Source organism: Lonchura striata, chromosome 1 (assembly GCF_050655825.1).
Source record: "Lonchura striata isolate lonStrDom1 chromosome 1, ASM5065582v1, whole genome shotgun sequence".
Lineage (NCBI taxonomy): Eukaryota > Metazoa > Chordata > Aves > Passeriformes > Estrildidae > Lonchura > Lonchura striata.
The window spans coordinates 118,643,930-118,662,351 of NC_140703.1; the positions used below are offsets into that span (position 1 = coordinate 118,643,930).

The 18,422-nt window shown below is 59.3% G+C and overlaps 1 protein-coding gene and 1 long non-coding RNA gene across 2 annotated transcripts; one reads left to right on the forward strand and one right to left on the reverse strand.

Annotated features, from left to right (window-relative positions):
* Positions 1–447: 447 nt before the first annotated feature.
* On the forward strand, positions 448–7,590 carry LOC146768867 (uncharacterized). The gene is made up of 2 exons (XM_085587927.1): positions 448–1,170; positions 6,570–7,590. The coding sequence occupies exons 1-2, from the start codon at positions 1,046–1,048 to the stop codon at positions 7,552–7,554; spliced, it is 1,110 nt and encodes a 369-aa protein (XP_085444053.1). The 5' UTR covers positions 448–1,045; the 3' UTR covers positions 7,555–7,590.
* A 4,610-nt stretch (positions 7,591–12,200) lies between these two features.
* On the reverse strand, positions 12,201–17,300 carry LOC146768868 (uncharacterized). Its single transcript, XR_014957382.1, has 3 exons — positions 17,169–17,300; positions 14,372–15,020; positions 12,201–13,975 (listed from the first exon to the last, which is right to left on the reverse strand). It is a non-coding gene; the product is annotated as an uncharacterized LOC146768868 (long non-coding RNA).
* Between the last annotated feature and the right edge of the window lie 1,122 nt (positions 17,301–18,422).

An 18,422-nucleotide genomic window follows, 5' to 3' on the forward strand; every position in this document is an offset into this window, starting at 1 on the left:
TCTGGCCCATCGATCCCCGGTTCTGGCCCATCGATCCCCGGTTCTGTCCCGGTTCTGGCCCATCGATCCCCGGTTCTGGCCCATCGATCCCCGGTTCTGGCCCATCGATCCCCGGTTCTGGCCCGGTTCTGGCCCATCGATCCCCGGTTCTGTCCCGGTTCTGTCCCCTCGATCCCGGTGCCGGTGCGGGTCCTGCAGTTCCGAGCGCCGCCGCCGGGGGGCGCTGGTGTCGCGGGCGCCGTCGGGAGCGCGCCCCCCGCGGGTGTCCCGAATGTCCCCGAACCCCTGAAACCTCCTCTGACCTCCCCGAACCTCCTCTGACCTCCCTGAAACTCCTCTGACCTGCCCAAACCTCCTCTGACCTCCCGAAACCTCCTCTGACCTCCCCGAACCTCCTCTGACCTCCCCAAACCTCCTCTGACCTCCCCAAATGTCCCCGAACCTCCCCGAACCCCTGAAACCTCCTCTGACCTCCCCAAACCTCCTCTGACCTCCCCAAACGTCCCCGAACCTCCCCGAATGTCCTTCCCTGACCTCCCCACACCTAACCCAGCCCTTCCCGAGCAGGGCTGGCTGTGGGCATCCGGCACATCGCGGTTTCACAGTGCCACCTCCAGGGGACACCTGCAGGGATGGGCACTGCAAAGCTCCCTGGGCAGCCCCTGCCAGGGCCTGAGCACCCTTTCCAGGGGGAAATTGCTGCTGCTGTCCCAGCTGAGCCTGCCCTGGCCCAGCCTGAGGCCGTTCCCTCTCCTCCTGTCCCTGTTCCTGGAGCAGAGCCCGACCCCCCGGCTGTCCCCTCCTGGCAGGAGCTGTGAGAGCCACAAGGTCCCCCTGAGCCTCCTTTGCTCCAGCTCAGCCCCTTCCCAGCTCCCTCAGGAACTCTCCAGCCCCTTCCCAGCTCCCTCAGGAACTCTCCATTCCCTTCCCAGCTCCCTCAGGAACTCTCCAGCCCCTTCCCAGCTCCCTCAGGAACTCTCCAGCCCCTTCCCAGCTCCCTCAGGAACTCTCCAGCCCCTTCCCAGCTCCGTTCCCTGCCCTGGACATGCTCCAGCCCCTCCAGGTCCATTGCAGAGGGCCAAGGAGGGGACATTTGTGGAAGGTGGGAGCTCTTCCATCTCCAGCTGTGTGGGACGTGTCCACGGGAGGCTTGAACTTCATCCCCTCTGGGTGAGTGGTCCCAGCAGGAGCTGCCAGGGTAACTCCTGTCCGTGTCCCCCTGTCCGTCCTGGGTGGCAGCAGCTCCCGTGTACCACAGCCCTTCCCAGCGTTTCTCTCCAAGCCCCGTGGCCCTGGCAGCTTCGTGTATTCCTGCTGCTCCCGAGCCCGGAGCTCTCCTGTCTGCTAGCTTCAACTCATTCCTGGGAAATTCTCCCAGAGGTGAAAGCTGCGCAGTACGGGAAGCTGTCTGTCTGTCTGTCTATCTGTCTGTCTGTCTGTCTGTCAGGACGTACCCACGGTGTCCAGCCCTGAGCCCGCAGCCCATGGGATCCTGCGCTGTGCCGGTGCTCCGCAGGCTCAGGGGACGGGCACGCCAGGAGCCCAGGCCAGGGAAAGCTGCTGTGGTGCCAGGGAACAGGGAGCCTGTCCCCGCAGTGCCAGGGAACAGGGAGCCTGTCCCCGCAGTGCCAGGGAACAGGGAGCCTGTCCCTGCAGTGCCAGGGAACAGGGAGCCTGTTCCTGCCGTGCCAGGGAACAGGGAGCCTGTCCCAGCCGTGCCAGGGAACAGGGAGCCTGTCCCAGCCATGCCAGGGAACAGGGAACATGTACCAGCCGTGCCAGGGAACAGGGAGCCTGTCCCAGCCGTGCCAGGGAACAGGGAACATGTACCAGCCGTGCCAGGGAACAGGGAGCCTGTCCCAGCCGTGCCAGGGAACAGGGAGCCTGTCCCTGCCGTGCCAGGGAACAGGGAACCTGTCCCCGCCGTGCCAGGGAACAGGGAGCCTGTCCCAGCCGTGCCAGGGAACAGGGAACATGTACCAGCTGTGCCAGGGAACAGGGAGCCTGTCCCCGCCGTGCCAGGGAACAGGGAACCTGTCCCCGCCGTGCCAGGGAACAGGGAGCCTGTCCCAGCCATGCCAGGGAACAGGGAGCCTGTCCCAGCCATGCCAGGGAACAGGGAGCCTGTCCCAGCCGTGCCAGGGAACAGGGAGCCTGTCCCAGCCATGCCAGGGAACAGGGAGCCTGTCCCAGCCGTGCCAGGGAACAGGGAGCCTGTCCCAGCCGTGCCAGGGAACAGGGAGCCTGTCCCAGCCATGCTAGGGAACAGGGAGCCTGTCCCAGCCGTGCCAGGAGCCTGGCATGGGAGCAGCCCGGCTCGGCACGGCCCCGGGAGCGTGTGCCTGCAGCCAGGATCCAGGGATATGGCAAGAGCTGCCCCGAGCCTGCTCCTAAATCCTCATTTCCTCCGGGCAGGGATGCTCTGGGACGTGCCCCTCCGGAATCTGTCCTGCTCCCCGTGAAGTTGGAACTTCCCCAGCTTTTGGCTGGGTCACACGGTGCATTTGGGGCTCTGCCCCATTGCCAAGGCCACCCGAAACCCCTCCTGCCCCGGGGTGGGGGCAGCCCTTGGCTCCAGGTTTCACCCCGCCGCTGAAGCTCTGGGCTCTGCCCGGGAATTCTCCCAGAGCCCTGACTTGGAGCTGTAAGATGTCTGACTTCTTTCCTTGCCTTTTTACCTCTACGTGTTTGATGCTTCTTAATTTGTGGGAGCAAAGCCTAATGGAGATCCTTAACTCTGCATCCGCAATGCAGCAGGCAAACACGGAGCTCTCCCCCACTCCCAGGCCCTTTCCCATCTATTTTCCTATTTGAAAAATTACAATTTCTTTATGCATCACTTCGTGGTCCTCCCAACTTTCTGTAGACACTTAGAAATATCAGCTGGCAAATAGAGCAAGATGCTCCCAGACCTCCTTGTCTGCACAGAACTCATTTATGTTCCATAAAAAATGAGGCTTTTATGCTGGGGGAAGATACTAATTCCCTGGAGTCCTTGCATTGCCCAGGATTTTTTTTTTTTTTTTCCCACAAGTATAGAAGTCAAACTCAGTAAAAGCATAAAATATTGCCGAGCAGCTCTTTGGCTTTAATATTCATGTGGCAGCTGCCGCTCGCTCCTGCTTCCCCACGAGCCTCGTCCCCACGCACAGCAACACCTTGTAGGTGTGGGGACGTGGAGCTGCTCGTTAATTTGGGCCCGGGCTCAGAGCCTGCAGGAGTGAAGTGCTGAAGGCCTGGACGGTGCTGCTGAGGCTGAGGGGTGAGCTGGGCAGCTCTGCCTGGGGCTGCTCCTGCGGGCATCCCTGCGCCGGCCAGGGAGGCTCTGAGCTGCTCAGCACCGAGCGACAGCCACGGGCTCCCCCAGGACCCCAGCTTGGCCCCAGTGGGCTGAGGAGGGGGAGCAGAGCCCCTCGCTGGGTCCCTGCTCCTCCAGGGCTGTGCTGCGGCGAGGGGATGGGGGAGCCGTGGGTCCGAGTGCAGGACCTGCAGGAATCAGAGCAGGATGGAGCCTGGAGACACCAGCCGTCCCTCCCCTCCCTGCCCAAACCTCCCGCCACTCCCTGATTTACTGGCCCAGTCACAGGGAGCACGGCCTGGGAGAAATCCAGCCCCGTTTGGCACGGGGGTTAGCAGCACAGACACCATTACACACAGAGGGTGCTTGGGGTTAGTCAGGCTGAGAGCTAATTATGACATTAATGTAATTAGAACAAAAGAGCCAAAGTCCTTAGGGAGAATTCCTGACTGCAGGGGGAGGGCACAAGTAAGATAACCCAACCAAAGGTACTGTGGAAATAATGAAATACTTAAAATTGACATAAACCAAAGCAAATACTCTGATTAAGGGGTGGAAGGGGTGAAACTGCTGCAGAGGAAGGGAGAGGTTTGGGGAAGTGTTGGGGCCGGGAGGTTGGACATGCCAGCATCACTTTAGAGCCCTCGGGGACGGCGTGAGCAGCCTGCTGAGCCTTGCCTCTGGAGCAGCTGCCCCTTCCCTCGGTGCTGGGCCTGGGCGCAGAGGAGCTGACACAGGCTGGAAAGTGGCACGTGCCATGTGGCTCCAGCCCTGCCTAACTGGGGCTCCCACCGTGCCACCCCGCCGAGGGCAGGGGGACAGCGGCGTGGCCACACAGCGAGTTCGGGGCTCAGAGCAGCCCCAGGGTCAGGGGTGCCCCTGGAGCACAGCGGGGACAGGGCTCAGAGCAGCCCCAGGGTCAGGGGTGCCCCTGGAGCACAGCAAGGACGAGGCTCAGAGTGCCCCAGGGTCAGGGGTGCCCCTGGAGCACAGCGAGTTTGGGGCTCAGAGCAGCCCCAGGGTCAGGGGTGCCCCTGGAGCACAGAGGGGACGGGGCTCAGAGTGCCCCAGGGTCAGGGGTGCCCCTGGAGCACAGCAGGGACAGGGCTCAGAGCAGCCCCAGGGTCAGGGGTGCCCCTGGAGCACAGTGAGTTTGGGGCTCAGAGCAGCCCCAGGGTCAGGGGTGCCCCTGGAGCACAGCAGGGACAGGGCTCAGAGCAGCCCCAGGGTCAGGGGTGCCCCTGGAGCACAGCGGGGACAGGGCTCAGAGCAGCCCCAGGGTCAGGGGTGCCCCTGGAGCACAGTGAGTTTGGGGCTCAGAGCAGCCCCAGGGTCAGGGGTGCCCCTGGAGCACAGCAAGGACGAGGCTCAGAGTGCCCCAGGGTCAGGGGTGCCCCTGGAGCACAGCGGGGACGGGGCTCAGAGCAGCCCCAGGGTCAGGGGTGCCCCGGGAAGGGCTGGTCGGGGCTGCAGGGTCAGGGGTGCAGCACAGGGGGGGTCCCAAAGCCCGTTCACTGCCCCACTGCTGGCAGCTCATCCCTTTGCTTGCACTCCGAGCGCTGCAGTCTCAGCCCCCAAGAGCAAACATGGAAATGGAAACCAAGCAGAGGTGGTGGCCTCTGGCCGGATCCTCCTGGAGAGCTCTGCCACCACCCGGGGATGTTCAGGTGAAGAGGTTTTCCCTGGCCCAGAGGTCTCTTGTCCTCTGCTGTGATTCATGCTGGGTTTAACAGTGTCTGCCAGTCTGGCTGCCAGCCTCAGGTGCTTTTTTACACCCTGTCAGCTCCACCAAATTGTGCTGTTCCTCCACAATCCTTGTTTTTCCCTGCAGTCCGTGTGGTTTCCCCCCAGCCCTCGTGGTTTCCCCCCAGCCTCTGCCCCTGTGTGTGCCCCCAGCCCCTCGGGGCAGGCTGGCAGCTCTGCAGCCCCGGCTCCCACCCTGTGCCCTGCAGGGAAGGCTCCTGCCTGGCCCTGGAGCTGACTCCCCGAGAGCTCGCTGGGTTTCCATGGAAGCTGGGGCTGCTCCACAGCCTCTCCACAGCCTCCTCTGCACAGGGATCCCCGGCAGCAGCCGGGCACAACAGCAAGCATTCATCCACACCTGGCTCTTGTCCTGGGGTCCCGTGATTGCCACCAGAGGGTGGGACACCGAAGGAGCTGTCACACGGGCAGGGCCTCCTGGGGCTCATCCTGGCCAGGCCAGCGAGCAGCTGGGAGCAAAGGGAGCCAAACAGCACCAGAAGGTTCCTGGGCACTGGTCCTGGCTCTTCCATTGCCGTGAGTGCCCCTAAGCCGGGCCCAGGTGGGCACAGGGACCTGCCACAGGTGAGCCACAGCCCAGATACCCTGACTGAAGGCCAGGAGAGCTCCGTGGATCAGCTGAGGCTGGAGAGTTGGGGGGGCTCACCTGGAGAGGAGAAGCTCCAGGGAGAGCTCAGAGCCCTGCCAGGGCCTGGAGGGGCTCCAGGAGAGCTGCAGAGGGACTGGGGACAAGGATGGAGGGACAGGAGCCAGGGAATGGCTCCCACTGCCAGAGGGCAGGGTGGGATGGGAGATTGGGAATTGGGAATTGTTCCCTGGCAGGGTGGGCAGGGCTGGCATGGAATTCCCAGAGCAGCTGGGGCTGCCCCTGGATCCCTGGCAGTGCCCAGGGCCAGGTTGGACACTGGGGCTGGAGCAGCCTGGGACAGTGGGAGGTGTCCCCATGGCAGGGGTGGCACTGGGTGGGATTTGGGGTCCCTCCAGCCCAAACCTTGTGTGATTCCGTGGTTCTGACGTGGGTCAGAGGAGCTCAGTCCCATGCTCAGGGCTGTTCCCAGAGCTGTCCTCAGGCAAGTCCTGGATGCAAACCCAGCCTGAAGCCCCCGTGCTGCTGCCCATGCCCGAGAGTGGGCACAGGGTGGCAGGTCAGGGGGGTGACAGGGGCAGCAAGGGAGTGGCACAGGGAGACGGGACAGCAATGCAGGGAGGTGGCAGCAGGGTGGTGACAGTGCAGGGAGGTGGCAGGGGGTGGCAGCGGGGTGGTGACAGTGCAGGGAGGTGGCAGGGGGTGGCAGGGAAGTGGCAGAGGTGGCAGAGAGGTGACAGCGAAGCGGTGGCACCGCAGCGCGGTGACAGTGCTGCCTTCTGGCCAGGAGGGGCCTCCTGCCACCCACACGTAGTGCCATGCCCAGTGTCACCACCGGGCTCCAGCACGGCCCGGCCCGGCTGCTGCTCGCCCCGGCACAGGGAGAGGCTGGGAGCGGCATCCATTTATTGTGCTCCTTCGCAGAGAGCCTGGCACCATGAGCGTCACCATCATCACCATCACCATCACCATCATCATCATCACCATCACCATCATCACCATCACCATCAGCATCATCACCATCATCACCATCACCATCAGCATCATCATCACCATCGCCATCACCATCACCATCACCATCACCATCACCACCATCACCATCATCACCATCACCATCACCATCATCACCATCACCATCATCACCATCACCATCAGCATCATCATCATCACCATCGCCATCACAATCACCATCACCATCACCATCACCATCACCACCATCACCATCACCATCACCACCATCACCATCACCACCATCACCATCACCATCAGCATCATCATCACCACCATCACCATCACCATCATCACCATCACCATCATCATCATCACCATCACCATCAGCATCATCATCACCACCATCACCACCATCACCATCAGCATCATCATCATCACCATCGCCATCACCATCACCATCACCATCACCATCACCACCATCACCATCACCATCACCACCATCACCATCACCACCATCACCATCACCATCATCATCATCACCATCACCATCAGCATCATCATCACCACCATCACCATCATCACCATCACCACCATCACTATCACCATCATCATCACCATCGCCATCACCATCACCATCACCATCATCACCATCACCATCACCATCACCAGCTCAGCAGCGTGCCAGAGTGACCTTCTCCCGGTCACTCGGCAGCAGAGAGGGACACCCCCGCAGCCGCCCTTGCAGAGGGGCAGCTCCGAAGGGCCAGACTCCTGCTGGAGGGCTGCTCATGGAATTAAGGAACGGCTGGGGCTGGATGTGACCCGAGAGCGTCCCCGGAGCCACCTCGGCCACCCCTGCCGGGGTCACCGCGGGGCGTGTGACACAGCAGCGCCGAGCTGGCCTGGCCCCAGGGACCTGCTCCTGCCAGGGGGACAGTGCCACTGGCCCAGACCCTGAACCCTCACCCTGCCAGGTTTGGGGTGTGTGACACTGCCACCGGCCCTGAACCCTCACCCTGCCCAGGTTTGGGGTGTGTGACACTGCCACCAGTCCCTGAACCCTCACCCTGCCCAGGTTTGGGGTGTGTGACACTGCCACCAGTCCCTGAACCCTCACCCTGCCCAGGTTTGGGGTGTGTGACACTGCCACCGGCCCCTCACCCTGCCAGGTTTGGGGTGTGGGCACTGCCACCGGACACTCATCCTGCCCAAGTTTGGGGTGTGTGACACTGCCACCGGCCCCGGCCCCTCACCCTGCCCAGGTTTGGGACGTGTGGCACTGCCATCAGCCCTGGCACCTCACCCTGCCCAATTTTGGGACGTGTGGCACTGCCATCAGCCCTGGCCCCTCACCCTGCCCAATTTTGGGACGTGTGGCGGCGGCAGCAGCCGCCCCTCCCCGGCCCCACTGTCCTGCTGCCCCAGCGCCCTCCCGGGCTCTCCGACAAGTCAAAGTTAAAAGCGACTGAACTTTGATTATTGTGTTTTTTCCAGCAGGTTCCCTTCCTGGGCGAGTCCAATTAGTGCTAACGAGCGGGCTGGTAATTACAGCTCTGGCCCCAGGAGCATCGAGCGCTGCGGGCCGGGCGCTGCGGCCCCCCGGCGCTGCCCGGGGGCCAATTAACGGGATTGGCACCGATGGGATTGGCACCGACGGGATTGGCGCCGATGGGGCTGTCACCGACGGGACTGGCACCGACGGGATTGTCACCGACGGGATTGGCACCGACGGGATTGGCACCGACGGGACTGGCACCGACCGGCGGGACTGGCACCGGCAGGATTGGCACCGACAGGATTGTCACCGATGGGACTGGCACCAACCGACGGGATTGTCACCGGCGGGATTGGCACCGACGGGATTGTCACCGACGGGATTGGCACCGACGGGATTGGCACCGATGGGACTGGCACCGACCGACGGGATTGTCACCGGCGGGACTGTCACCGACCGGTTGTCACCGGGGACCGCCCTGGGAACCGTCCGTCAGCCTGGTCCCCGCGGCCGTCGGTCATCGCAGAACTGCGACTGCAGGACCCCGGTCCCCGATCCCGGACAATTCCCCCAGGAATTAATTAATTAACTCCTTCCCAGCCCCGGCTCTGCCCGAGGGCCCTGGGGCATCTCTGCTCCCTTCTCTGCCCGTCCCCTCTCCAGAGGGAGGCAAGTTTGTGCCCCGCTGTCCCTTGGTGCCCGTCGTGGCCAGGCAGGAACTGTCGCGGGGTGTCCCAGGGGTCCCCCGAACCCTCTGCTGCTGGGGCTGCTCCATCCCTCCATCCCTCTGTTCCTCCATCCCTCATCCCTCCTTCCCTCCATCCATCATCCCTCCATCCCTCTATCCCTCCATCCCTCCCCTCCATCCCTCTGTCCCTCCATCCCTCTGTTCCTCTGTCCCTCCATCCCTCATCCCTCCATCCCTCCATCCCTCCATCCCTCTGTTCCTCCATCCCTCGTCCCTCCATCCCTCCATCCCTCCGTCCCTCTGTTCCCTCATCCCTCCATCCCTCCATCTCTCCATCCCTCTGTCCCTCTATCCCTCCATCCCTCCGTCCCTCCATCCCTCATCCCTCCATCCCTCTGTTCCTCCATCCCTCCATCCCTCCATCCCTCCATCCCTCCATCCCTCATCCCTCCATCCCTCATCCCTCATCCCTGCATCCCTCCCTCCCTCCCTCCCTCCCTCCCCGGGGCGGATCCGTGCGGGGCAGCTCCTGCTGCCGGCAGCACGAGTCAAGCAGAATCTTTCCTGGAGAAGCCAAAGGTGCCCTCCCCAAACCCAGCCCAGCTGAGGCAGTTTTAGGGGCCGAAAGTGCCCCGGTAAAATGGGGAAAGCTGTGCCACTGGCAGCCCCGGGGGATGGGACCAAACAGGACCCTTTGTGCTGCAGCTCCCAGAAGGTTGGACACTGCAGGACACAAGGAAATGCTGCTGGGCAGTGCTAATTTAGCAGGAATTAAATAAACATTAATTCTGAGTGACCTGAGGCTGGACTATGGCTGTGGTGGAGGGACAGTGCAGGTTCTGGGCTGCTCCATGGCCGTGGTGGAGGCACGGTGCAGGTTCTGGGCTGGTCCATGGCTGTGCTGGAGGGATGGTGCAGGTTCTGGGCTGCTCCAGGCAGGAGGATGGGTGGGAGCTGGGCTCTGGCCCAGTCTGGGCCCCAAGCAGCCGGTGCTGGACTTGCTGAAACCTGCAGGGCTCAACTGCTTGCTTTGAACACTGAGCAGGAGGAGTTAAAAACCAGCGAGCCCTGGCTCAGAGCTGGAACTGTCCTGAGGCTCAGAGCTGGAATCATCCTGAGGCTCAGCTGGAACTGTCCTGAGGCTCAGAGCTGGAATCGTCCTGAGGCTGAGCTGGAACTGTCCTGAGGCTCAGAGCTGGAATCATCCTGAGGCTCAGCTGGAATTGTCCTGAGGCTCAGCTGGAACTGTCCTGAGGCTCAGAGCTGGAACTGTCCTGAGGCTCAGCTGGAATCATCCTGAGGCTCAGAGCTGGAATTGTCCTGAGGCTCAGCTGGAATTGTCCTGAGGCTCAGAGCTGGAATCGTCCTGAGGCTCAGCTGGAACTGTCCTGAGGCTCAGCTGGAATCATCCTGAGGCTCAGCTGGAATCATCCTGAGGCTCAGAGCTGGAATTGTCCTGAGGCTCAGAGCTGGAATTGTCCTGAGGCTCAGAGCTGGAATTGATCTGAGGCTCAGAGCTGGAATTGTCCTGAGGCTCACCTGGAATTGTCCTGAGGCTCAGCTGGAATTGTCCTGAGGCTCAGAGCTGGAATTGTCCTGAGGCTCACCTGGAATTGTCCTGAGGCTCAGAGCTGGAACTGTCCTGAGGCTCAGCTGGAATTGTCCTGAGGCTCAGAGCTGGAATTGATCTGAGGCTCAGAGCTGGAATTGTCCTGAGGCTCACCTGGAATTGTCCTGAGGCTCAGCTGGAATTGTCCTGAGGCTCAGCTGGAATTATCCTGAGGCTCAGAGCTGGAACTGTCCTGAGGCTCAGCTGGAATTGTCCTGAGGCTCAGCTGGAATCATCCTGATGCTCAGAGCTGGAATTATCCTCAGGCTCAGAGCTGGAACTGTCCTGAGGCTCAGCTGGAATTATCCTGAGGCTCAGCTGGAATTATCCTGAGGCTCAGAGCAGGAATCGTCCTGAGGCTCAGAGCTGGAACTGTCCTGAGGCTCAGCTGGAATTGTCCTGAGGCTCAGCTGGAATTATCCTGAGGCTCACTACTCTGCTGTCCCTCCTGGGCTCGGGCTGGCCAGCAGCAGGGAAGGGCCTTGGGGACACCTGGGGACAGCAGCAGGAGCACTGCCAGCAGGACAGGAGATGGACCTTCCCTCCTGCCCACCCCTGGACAGGCCATACCTGCACTGCTGGCTCCTGTGCTGGGCTCTCCAGGACAGGAGACACTTGGGTATGGTGGGCATCCATGGACAGTGATGGGACAAGGGGGAATGGCTTTCATTAACAGAGGAGAGATGTTGATGGGATATTGGGAAGAGATCCCTCCCTGGCAGGGTGGGCAGGGCTGGGATGGAATTCCCAGATTCCCCTGGATCCCTGGCAGTGCCCAAGGCCAGGTTGGACACTGGAGCTGGAGCAGCCTGGCACAGTGGGAGGTGTCCCTGCCATGGCAGGGGTGGCACTGGGTGGGCTTTAAGGCCCCTCCCAACACAAACCATCCTGGAATTCCACAATTTCCAAGTGGTATCTTGGAAAGGAGGAGTGCATTGGCCCAAGGAACAGTTGCCCAAACCCATCTGCACTGGCCCTTTGGTTTCCTGTGATTTGGCAGTGCCGTGTCAGCATCAGGCAGGTCTAGGTTCCCTTTCTGGAGAGCTGGACCTCCCTGGGGGACCATTCACTGCTCTCAGCTTCACAGCTGGTCTGGGATGGCAGAAATCTTTTCCTGCCCCTCTGAATCTGAGCCACCCCAAGAACTTGGGTGAAGCTGGCTGACAGAAAGTGCAGCCGGGAAAGGCTGCTCCCTGCTGCTCCCTGGCCCGGGGGACACGGCACCACTGCAGCTCCGGCTGGGATCCCACCATGCAGAGCCCAGTTCAAACGCTTCTGCCCCTGCTCCACCCTTGCCCGTGTGTGGGGCTGAAGGCCAAACCATGCAGAGCAGGTCCTGTCAACCCCCTCCAGTTACACCGAATTTTCCCCCTCTGGACCTCGCAGGATTTACTCAGTTATGCTTGCCTGGAAGAAATTGGAGTGTCCGGGTTAGTCAGGGCATGCAGAGGTGGGGGAGAATATCCACCCACTGACTGGCACACAGGGGCTGATCCCCTCAGGGTTATAACCTCCTGCTTTAACACTGTCTGTCTGCTCCTCCCGGCTTGGCATCCTCCTCCTGCCTTCCCTTGGCAGAGATCCCTTACGGCAGAGTCCTTGGGAAACGAAAAGCTATAAAATCAACACAAACGGAAGGCCCAGAGCACGGCACTTCCTCATCTCCCCTCACAGTTCCCTGTCTCTCTTATTGAGGCTTTTTTGCACATTGTCACGTTCTGTGACCTGATAGGAGTTGGAAGCTGTTAAGTGGAGAAGTCAAACAAAAGCAGACAAAGGCATCTGTCCCCTGCATGGAGCAGGGAGGTCCCAGCCTCCCTGCGAGAAAGACAATCAGAGAACTTTATTTCTTAATGTCATTTATTTGACTGGCAGCTTTAAACGATGTTAAACACCCTCTGTAAAAATAAAAACCAACCAGCCGCTGGCTCGGGTCATTGGTATGACAGGAAAAGCATCTCCAGAGGTCTCTGGTGGGCCCTGCCCCATTCGCGGGCACTTCCCGGGATAATCCCTGGGGAGCAGGGACACCATGGGATGGACGAGCTGCAATTGTCACCCTGAGATAATCCCTGGGGAGCAGGGACACTGAGGCATGGGCTGCAATTGTCACCCTGCCTGGGGAGCAGGGACACTGAGGGATGGGCTGCAATTGTCACCCCGGGATGATCCCTGGGGAGCAGGGACACTGAGGCATGGGCTGCCATTGTCACCCTGGTGTCAGAGCCCAGGTGATCCCGTCAATAGAGATTGAAAGGCTTGGAACCAAATTAAATTAGAGCAATCAACGGGGCTGCAGGAAGCAGCTGCAGCCGAACAAACCCAATCCCATTTTCTGCCCGCTGGAGGTTTCTCCAGCAGGAACCTGAGAGAGCTGCTCTGCCCGCTGCCCTCAGCTGAGGAGCTGCCACAGGGATCTCCTGGGAAGCACCAGAGCCAGGTGACCCAGAGACCTCATAGTGGAGCTGTCAGAGGCACCATAAATCACAGAGCAGACTGGTTTGGGCTGGGAAGGGACCCCAAATCCCACCCAGGGCCACCCGTGCCGTGGCAGGGACACCTCCCACTGTGCCAGCTGCTCCAGCCCCAGTGGCCAGCCTGGCCCTGGGCACCTGTTCTTCCTAACACCTAACCAGGGTGGCAGTGCCCTGCCTCCTCATCCTCTGCTCCAGTCCTGACTGGCGCCCCTGATGTGATCCAGCCCATTTCACAAATTCTGCTGGGAGCCCCCAGCTCTGTACCTTTCTGTCCCCATACCTGCTCTTGTGCCAGGGCATAAAGAACATTATCCATGGCTGAAATCCTAGTTTGTATTACAGAAAATGTGTGTTCAGCTACTTATAGATTAATTATACAATCAGAAACAAGTCAACTCCTTTGCAGTAATTTCCAAGTTTACTTAAAAGGTTTGATGTTTATTTGTTCCGTTTTTTTAAACTCTAGTCCTATTTTTACCTAAAAAAATATGCAGAGAATCAGAATTCAGCAGTGTAAGAATGGCAGTTTGGATACTGGCCAAGCAGAAAAGGATGCCCAGGCAGGTGGAGAAAGCTTCCAGGACACCCACCAGGATGGAGGAGGAGCTCCTGTTGAAGGAATCAGAAGCCATTCAGGAGAATCTTCATGTGTGTTTGAAAATATACACCAAATTCTGAGTCCCGAGGTACCAGGGGGATAAGATGGAGACTCTGCATCAGTGCAAGAGCCAGATCAGGAATCCACATAATTATGATGATGTGTGAAACAAAATATCATCCTTTCTTCCTGGAAAGGGTGCTCAGGCCCTGGCAGGGGCTGCCCAGGGAGCTTTGCAGTGCCCATCCCTGCAGGTGTCCCCTGGAGGTGGCACTGAGTGCTCTGGGCTGGGGACAAGGTGGGACTCCCTGGGCTGGGAGGGCTTTGCCAGCCCCAGGGATTTGGGATTCTGTGATCACAAAGTAGGGAAAATGGGTCAGAAATGCAGGGAAGAAGTTCATGTTTCAGTTTGTGCCACCAGGGATAACCAAGGGAGTTTTAGTCTGTTGCTTGTGAAGGGCTTATTCCTTTTTTGGTTGCTTGCCAGGGCTCAGCTGACATCCTGAAATGAGCTGCAGGAGGAGAGAACAAGGAGACCAAGGTCAGCTTCCAGCCCTGGCTTCCCTCAATGGGGCCAGCACAGGAAATTCCTCCAAATTTGTAGAGCAAAAAAGTGCTCTGGGACATTAAATGTGATCATGACATTCCCTTTTGCTGCTCTGCCTTCTGTCATCTGCCCATGACAGAAGCCTGCAAAGGCAGGCAGAAGAAAACACCTATTTCTGAGGGTTTATTCAGATGGGAGAAGCTTGAAGGTAACACAGACACGGCAGAGAACTTCTCTGGAGGGACAAGAAGAGTCTGAGTGTGGTGGGCAGGATTTACACCTTCATTTGTGCTGAAAATATTCCTGCTGCTTCTCCCCAGGAAGCAGCAAAGACCAGGCAGTGCTGGCACACCAGACTCACCTGGAGGATCACGCACCAGGAGTGTTCCAGAACACAGCAGGCTGTCCCTGGCAAGGCACAAACTCCCACGCTCTTAGCCCAAACACATGGGAGTTACCTCCCATCCCATCCCATTATTCCATCCCACCCCACCCCATCCCAATTTCCCATCCCCTCCCATCCCATCCCATCCCATCCCACCCCAATTTCCCATCCCATCCTGGCCCCTGGCTGCTGCCTCCCTCCATCCCTCCTCAGCAGCCCGGCAGTTACAGACTCGGGGCTGAGCACATTTCTTTTCCACCAGGAGAAGAACCTCAGGTGGGAGAAGGAGACCCCGAGCACTCGGAGGACGAGCTCAGCAGACTCTGCTCACCACGCAGCTGTGCAGGTGGAAACCACAGCGTGTTCTGGGCCGGGTGGCCCGTGTGACCCCGCCTGGGCGCCGGGACGTGCCCGTGCAGCAGCAGCAGCAGGAGGGGCAGAAAATCAGCAGGTGCTGCCCAGGGGATTGCTGCTGGGAGAGCGGCTGCTCCTGCACACGGGCTGGGCTTTCCCTGCCTGCAGCCCTGAGTGGAGCAGCACCGTCAGCTGCGGGTCCTGCTGGAGCCCCAAACCACCTCGCTGGAGCCCCTCTCTGGGTGGGCATCCCACCTCGGGGTCCCTGTCCCTGTGGGAGAAGAAAACCAGTGGTGTGTGTCCTGCCTCCCCTCCAGCCCTTGGCACAAGCAGGAAACGCTGAGACTCGTCCTGTTTCCCAGGGAACACAGACATGGAAGGGTTAAACCGGGCTGCTGGCACTTTGGGGATGGGATGCAATTTTCTCAGGCACTTGTATCCTCTGCCTTAGCCAAAATTCCAAAGGACCAGACCTCATCCCCTCGGCTTTCCAGGCATTTGACTTCCTTGACCCCAAAACAGTTTAATCTCTCCTCTAAGTCACTTTGAGTCCTCCCCACGACACAAACCAAGAGGTTTTCCAGCCTGGCTCCAGTCAGGAACAAAAACCAAGAGGTTTTTCAGCCTGGCTCCAGTCAGGAAAAAAAAACAAGAGGTTTTCCAGCCTGGCTCCAGTCAGGAACACAAATCAACATGTTCTTCAGCCTGGCTCCAGTCAGGAACTCAAACCAAGAGGTTTTCCAGCCTGGCTCCAGTCAGGAACTCAAACCAAGAGGTTTTCCAGCCTGGCTCCAGTCAGGAACTCACACCAAGAGGTTTTCCAGCCTGGCTCCAGTCAGGAACTCACACCAAGAGGTTTTCCAGCCTGGCTCCAGTCAGGAACTCACACCAAGAGGTTTTCCAGCCTGGCTTCAGTCAGGAACTCACACCAAGAGGTTTTCCAGCCTGGCTCCAGTCAGGAACTGAAACCAAGAGGTTTTCCAGCCTGGCTCCAGTCAGGAACTCACACCAAGAGGTTTTCCAGCCTGGCTCCAGTCAGGAACTCAAACCAAGAGGTTTTCCAGCCTGGCTCCAGTCAGGAACTCAAACCAAGAGGTTTTTCTGCCTGGCTCAGCCATCGTCACTGGCCATGTGAGGCTGAGCACTGCAAAGCCAATATTGTGACAAGGCTGCCCAGATGATGGTGGTGGTGATGGTTTATTGCTCAGAGGACTCTGTTTCCAGCCTGGCAGCTGTGACCCCTCTGGCAGCTGGCACAAGCCAACCCAGCAGGAAACACATCTCATGCCGGAATTGTTTGTTTGGAAAGGGCAAACACGTCTGAGATCCTGTAATCCTGAGCTTGGGAAAAAACAGCTCCTCCCTCCCTCCTCCCTCTCGGAGGTACTCGATCCTCTGGCAGCAGTTTCTGCACCTCATCCTCAGTGACAAAGCCCTCCAGGTTATTAAATAATGCTGCTCGGCCAGGCTCAGCTTTACTGGGTCCTTCACAGCGCTGCTCCAGCCTTATTTCCTTATCGCAGAATCCCAGACTGGTTTGGGTTGGGAGTGGCCCTAAATCCCACCCAGTGCCACCCCTGCCATGGCAGGGACACCTCCCACTGTCCCAGGCTGCTCCAGCCCCAGTGTCCAACCTGGCCTTGGGCACTGCCAGGGATCCAGGGGCAGCCGGAGCCCCTCAGCACCCTCCCAGGGAAAATTCCAGCCCAATTCCCATCTAAACTGACTCTCCTCAGGGCCACACACACACAGAGGTGTCCAGGGCCAGGTCCCAGCCCTGTGTGAAGCTGCCCCTTCGGGCTCAGGGGCCCTTCTGGCTCTCAGAGCTCCCTGGCAGGAGGGCACAGCCAGGTGGGTTTGGGCTCCCCACTGCTGTGACTCTGAACTCACCCCAAATCGCCCGTCCTGCCTTTTTCCCTTGCTACAAGCCGGTATCTCACTGGAGCTCAGCACTTTCCCAACCATCCATTCTCCTCCCAGTCATGTTTGCCATGCCTGGGTGTGTGCAAGCACCAGGGCTGGACTGGAGCTGGGAACCGCAGGCCAGCCAGGTGACAGGACTGGCAGACGTCACACCTGCGTGCCTGCAGCTTGTTTCAGGTGGGTTTAACTAAGGAAGAGCCGGGTAATTAGCGCTGTTGTAATGAACCTCAATGAGGCAGCCAGTGGTGGTTGCAGATGTGTGCCTGGCAGGTCTTGACCATAAAATTCGCTAAATCGGGGATGCCTGGAGGTGATGAAGCAGCTCATTGCCTCCATCAGAGCCAAAGCCCACTTCGATGTATTGCACTGCTGCCCAGCAGTTTTCTGGGTGCATTCTTACATATTCCACCTTGATTTGGCTGAAGTTTGGCTCAGAGCGTGGCTTTGCTCTTAAAAATACTGCCCCAATGCCAGGTTAAAAGTAAAAGATACATACCCAGGATGATGGGTGACCTGATCCTGCCTGTAGCTGCCACATCTGCAGGTGCTGCTTCTGTCCCACAGGCAGCGCCTCCAGCTGCAAAAACCTGCATGGAAATATTTAAATGTCTTGGGGAAGCTGATGTCCCTAATCACTGCTGGGACTTGAGGGACTGAATCATCATGGGGGAGAAGCTGCTGGGGGAATAGCCAGGAAGAGAAATGATAAACAAATGCACTACTCCCACTGCGGGGGTGAGGTCTGTCCCAGCACCAAACAAGGCCATGCAGGGGAGTATTTTAACCTGGGCTGGATGTGGAAGTGTTGGAGCCAGGCTGGCAGAGCTGGGAATGCTCAACCTGGAGAGGAGAAGCCCCAGGGAGAGCTCAGAGCCCTGCCAGGGCCTGGAGGGGCTCCAGGAGAGCTGCAGAGGGACTGGGGACAAGGATGGAGGGACAGGAGCCAGGGAATGGCTCCCACTGCCAGAGGGCAGGGCTGGGTGGGAGATTGGGAATTGGGAATTGTTCCCTGGCAGGGTGGACAGGGCTGGGATGGAGTTCTCAGAGCAGCTGGGGCTGCCCTGGATCCCTGGCAGTGCCCAAGGCCATGTTGGACACTGGGGCTGGAGCAGCCTGGCACAGTGGAAGTGTCCCAGGAGGGGACAGCCGGGGGGTCGGGCTCTGCTCCAGGAACAGGGACAGGAGGAGAGGGAACGGCCTCAGGCTGGGCCAGGGCAGGCTCAGCTGGGACAGCAGCAGCAATTTCCCCATGGAAAGGGTGCTCAGGCCCTGGCAGGGGCTGCCCAGGGAGCTTTGGAGTGCCCATCCCTGCAGGTGTCCCCTGGAGGTGGCACTGAGTGCTCTGGGCTGGGGACAAGGTGGGCATGGGGCCCAGCTGGGACTCCCTGGGCTGGGAGGGCTTTGCCAGCCCCAGGGATTTGGGATTCTGAGGGAGACCAGCTCCAGCTCATGGGGAAGAGCACAAACAGGAGAACACTGATTTTTTAATCTGTTTTTTCAGTTGTGTTTGTCCTCCAATGACTTCGGCATAATTTCTGTTGCCTGAATTAGTTATTGATGTGTGGGGCTGCTGCAGAGCTGATTCACAGATCAAACACAAATCAGCAGCTCTGAGACATGCTGAAGATAATGAAATCCATAATATTTCCACCGATTTAATGTACCTACCTCCTTTATTTCCCCCAAGTCTTAGAAGAAGAAACTGCAGAACTGGAATATTTATAAATCTGTACTGATAGCAAAGGTGGTT

Excerpts from the sequence above, each read along its gene's own strand:
- LOC146768867 (XM_085587927.1), top strand. The coding sequence starts at position 1,046 with ATGCTCCAGCCCCTCCAGGTCCATTGCAGAGGGCCAAGGAGGGGACAT. Across the intron at positions 1,171-6,569 it reads TTGAACTTCATCCCCTCTGG|AGAGCCTGGCACCATGAGCG; the intron begins GTGAGTGGTCCC and ends GCTCCTTCGCAG.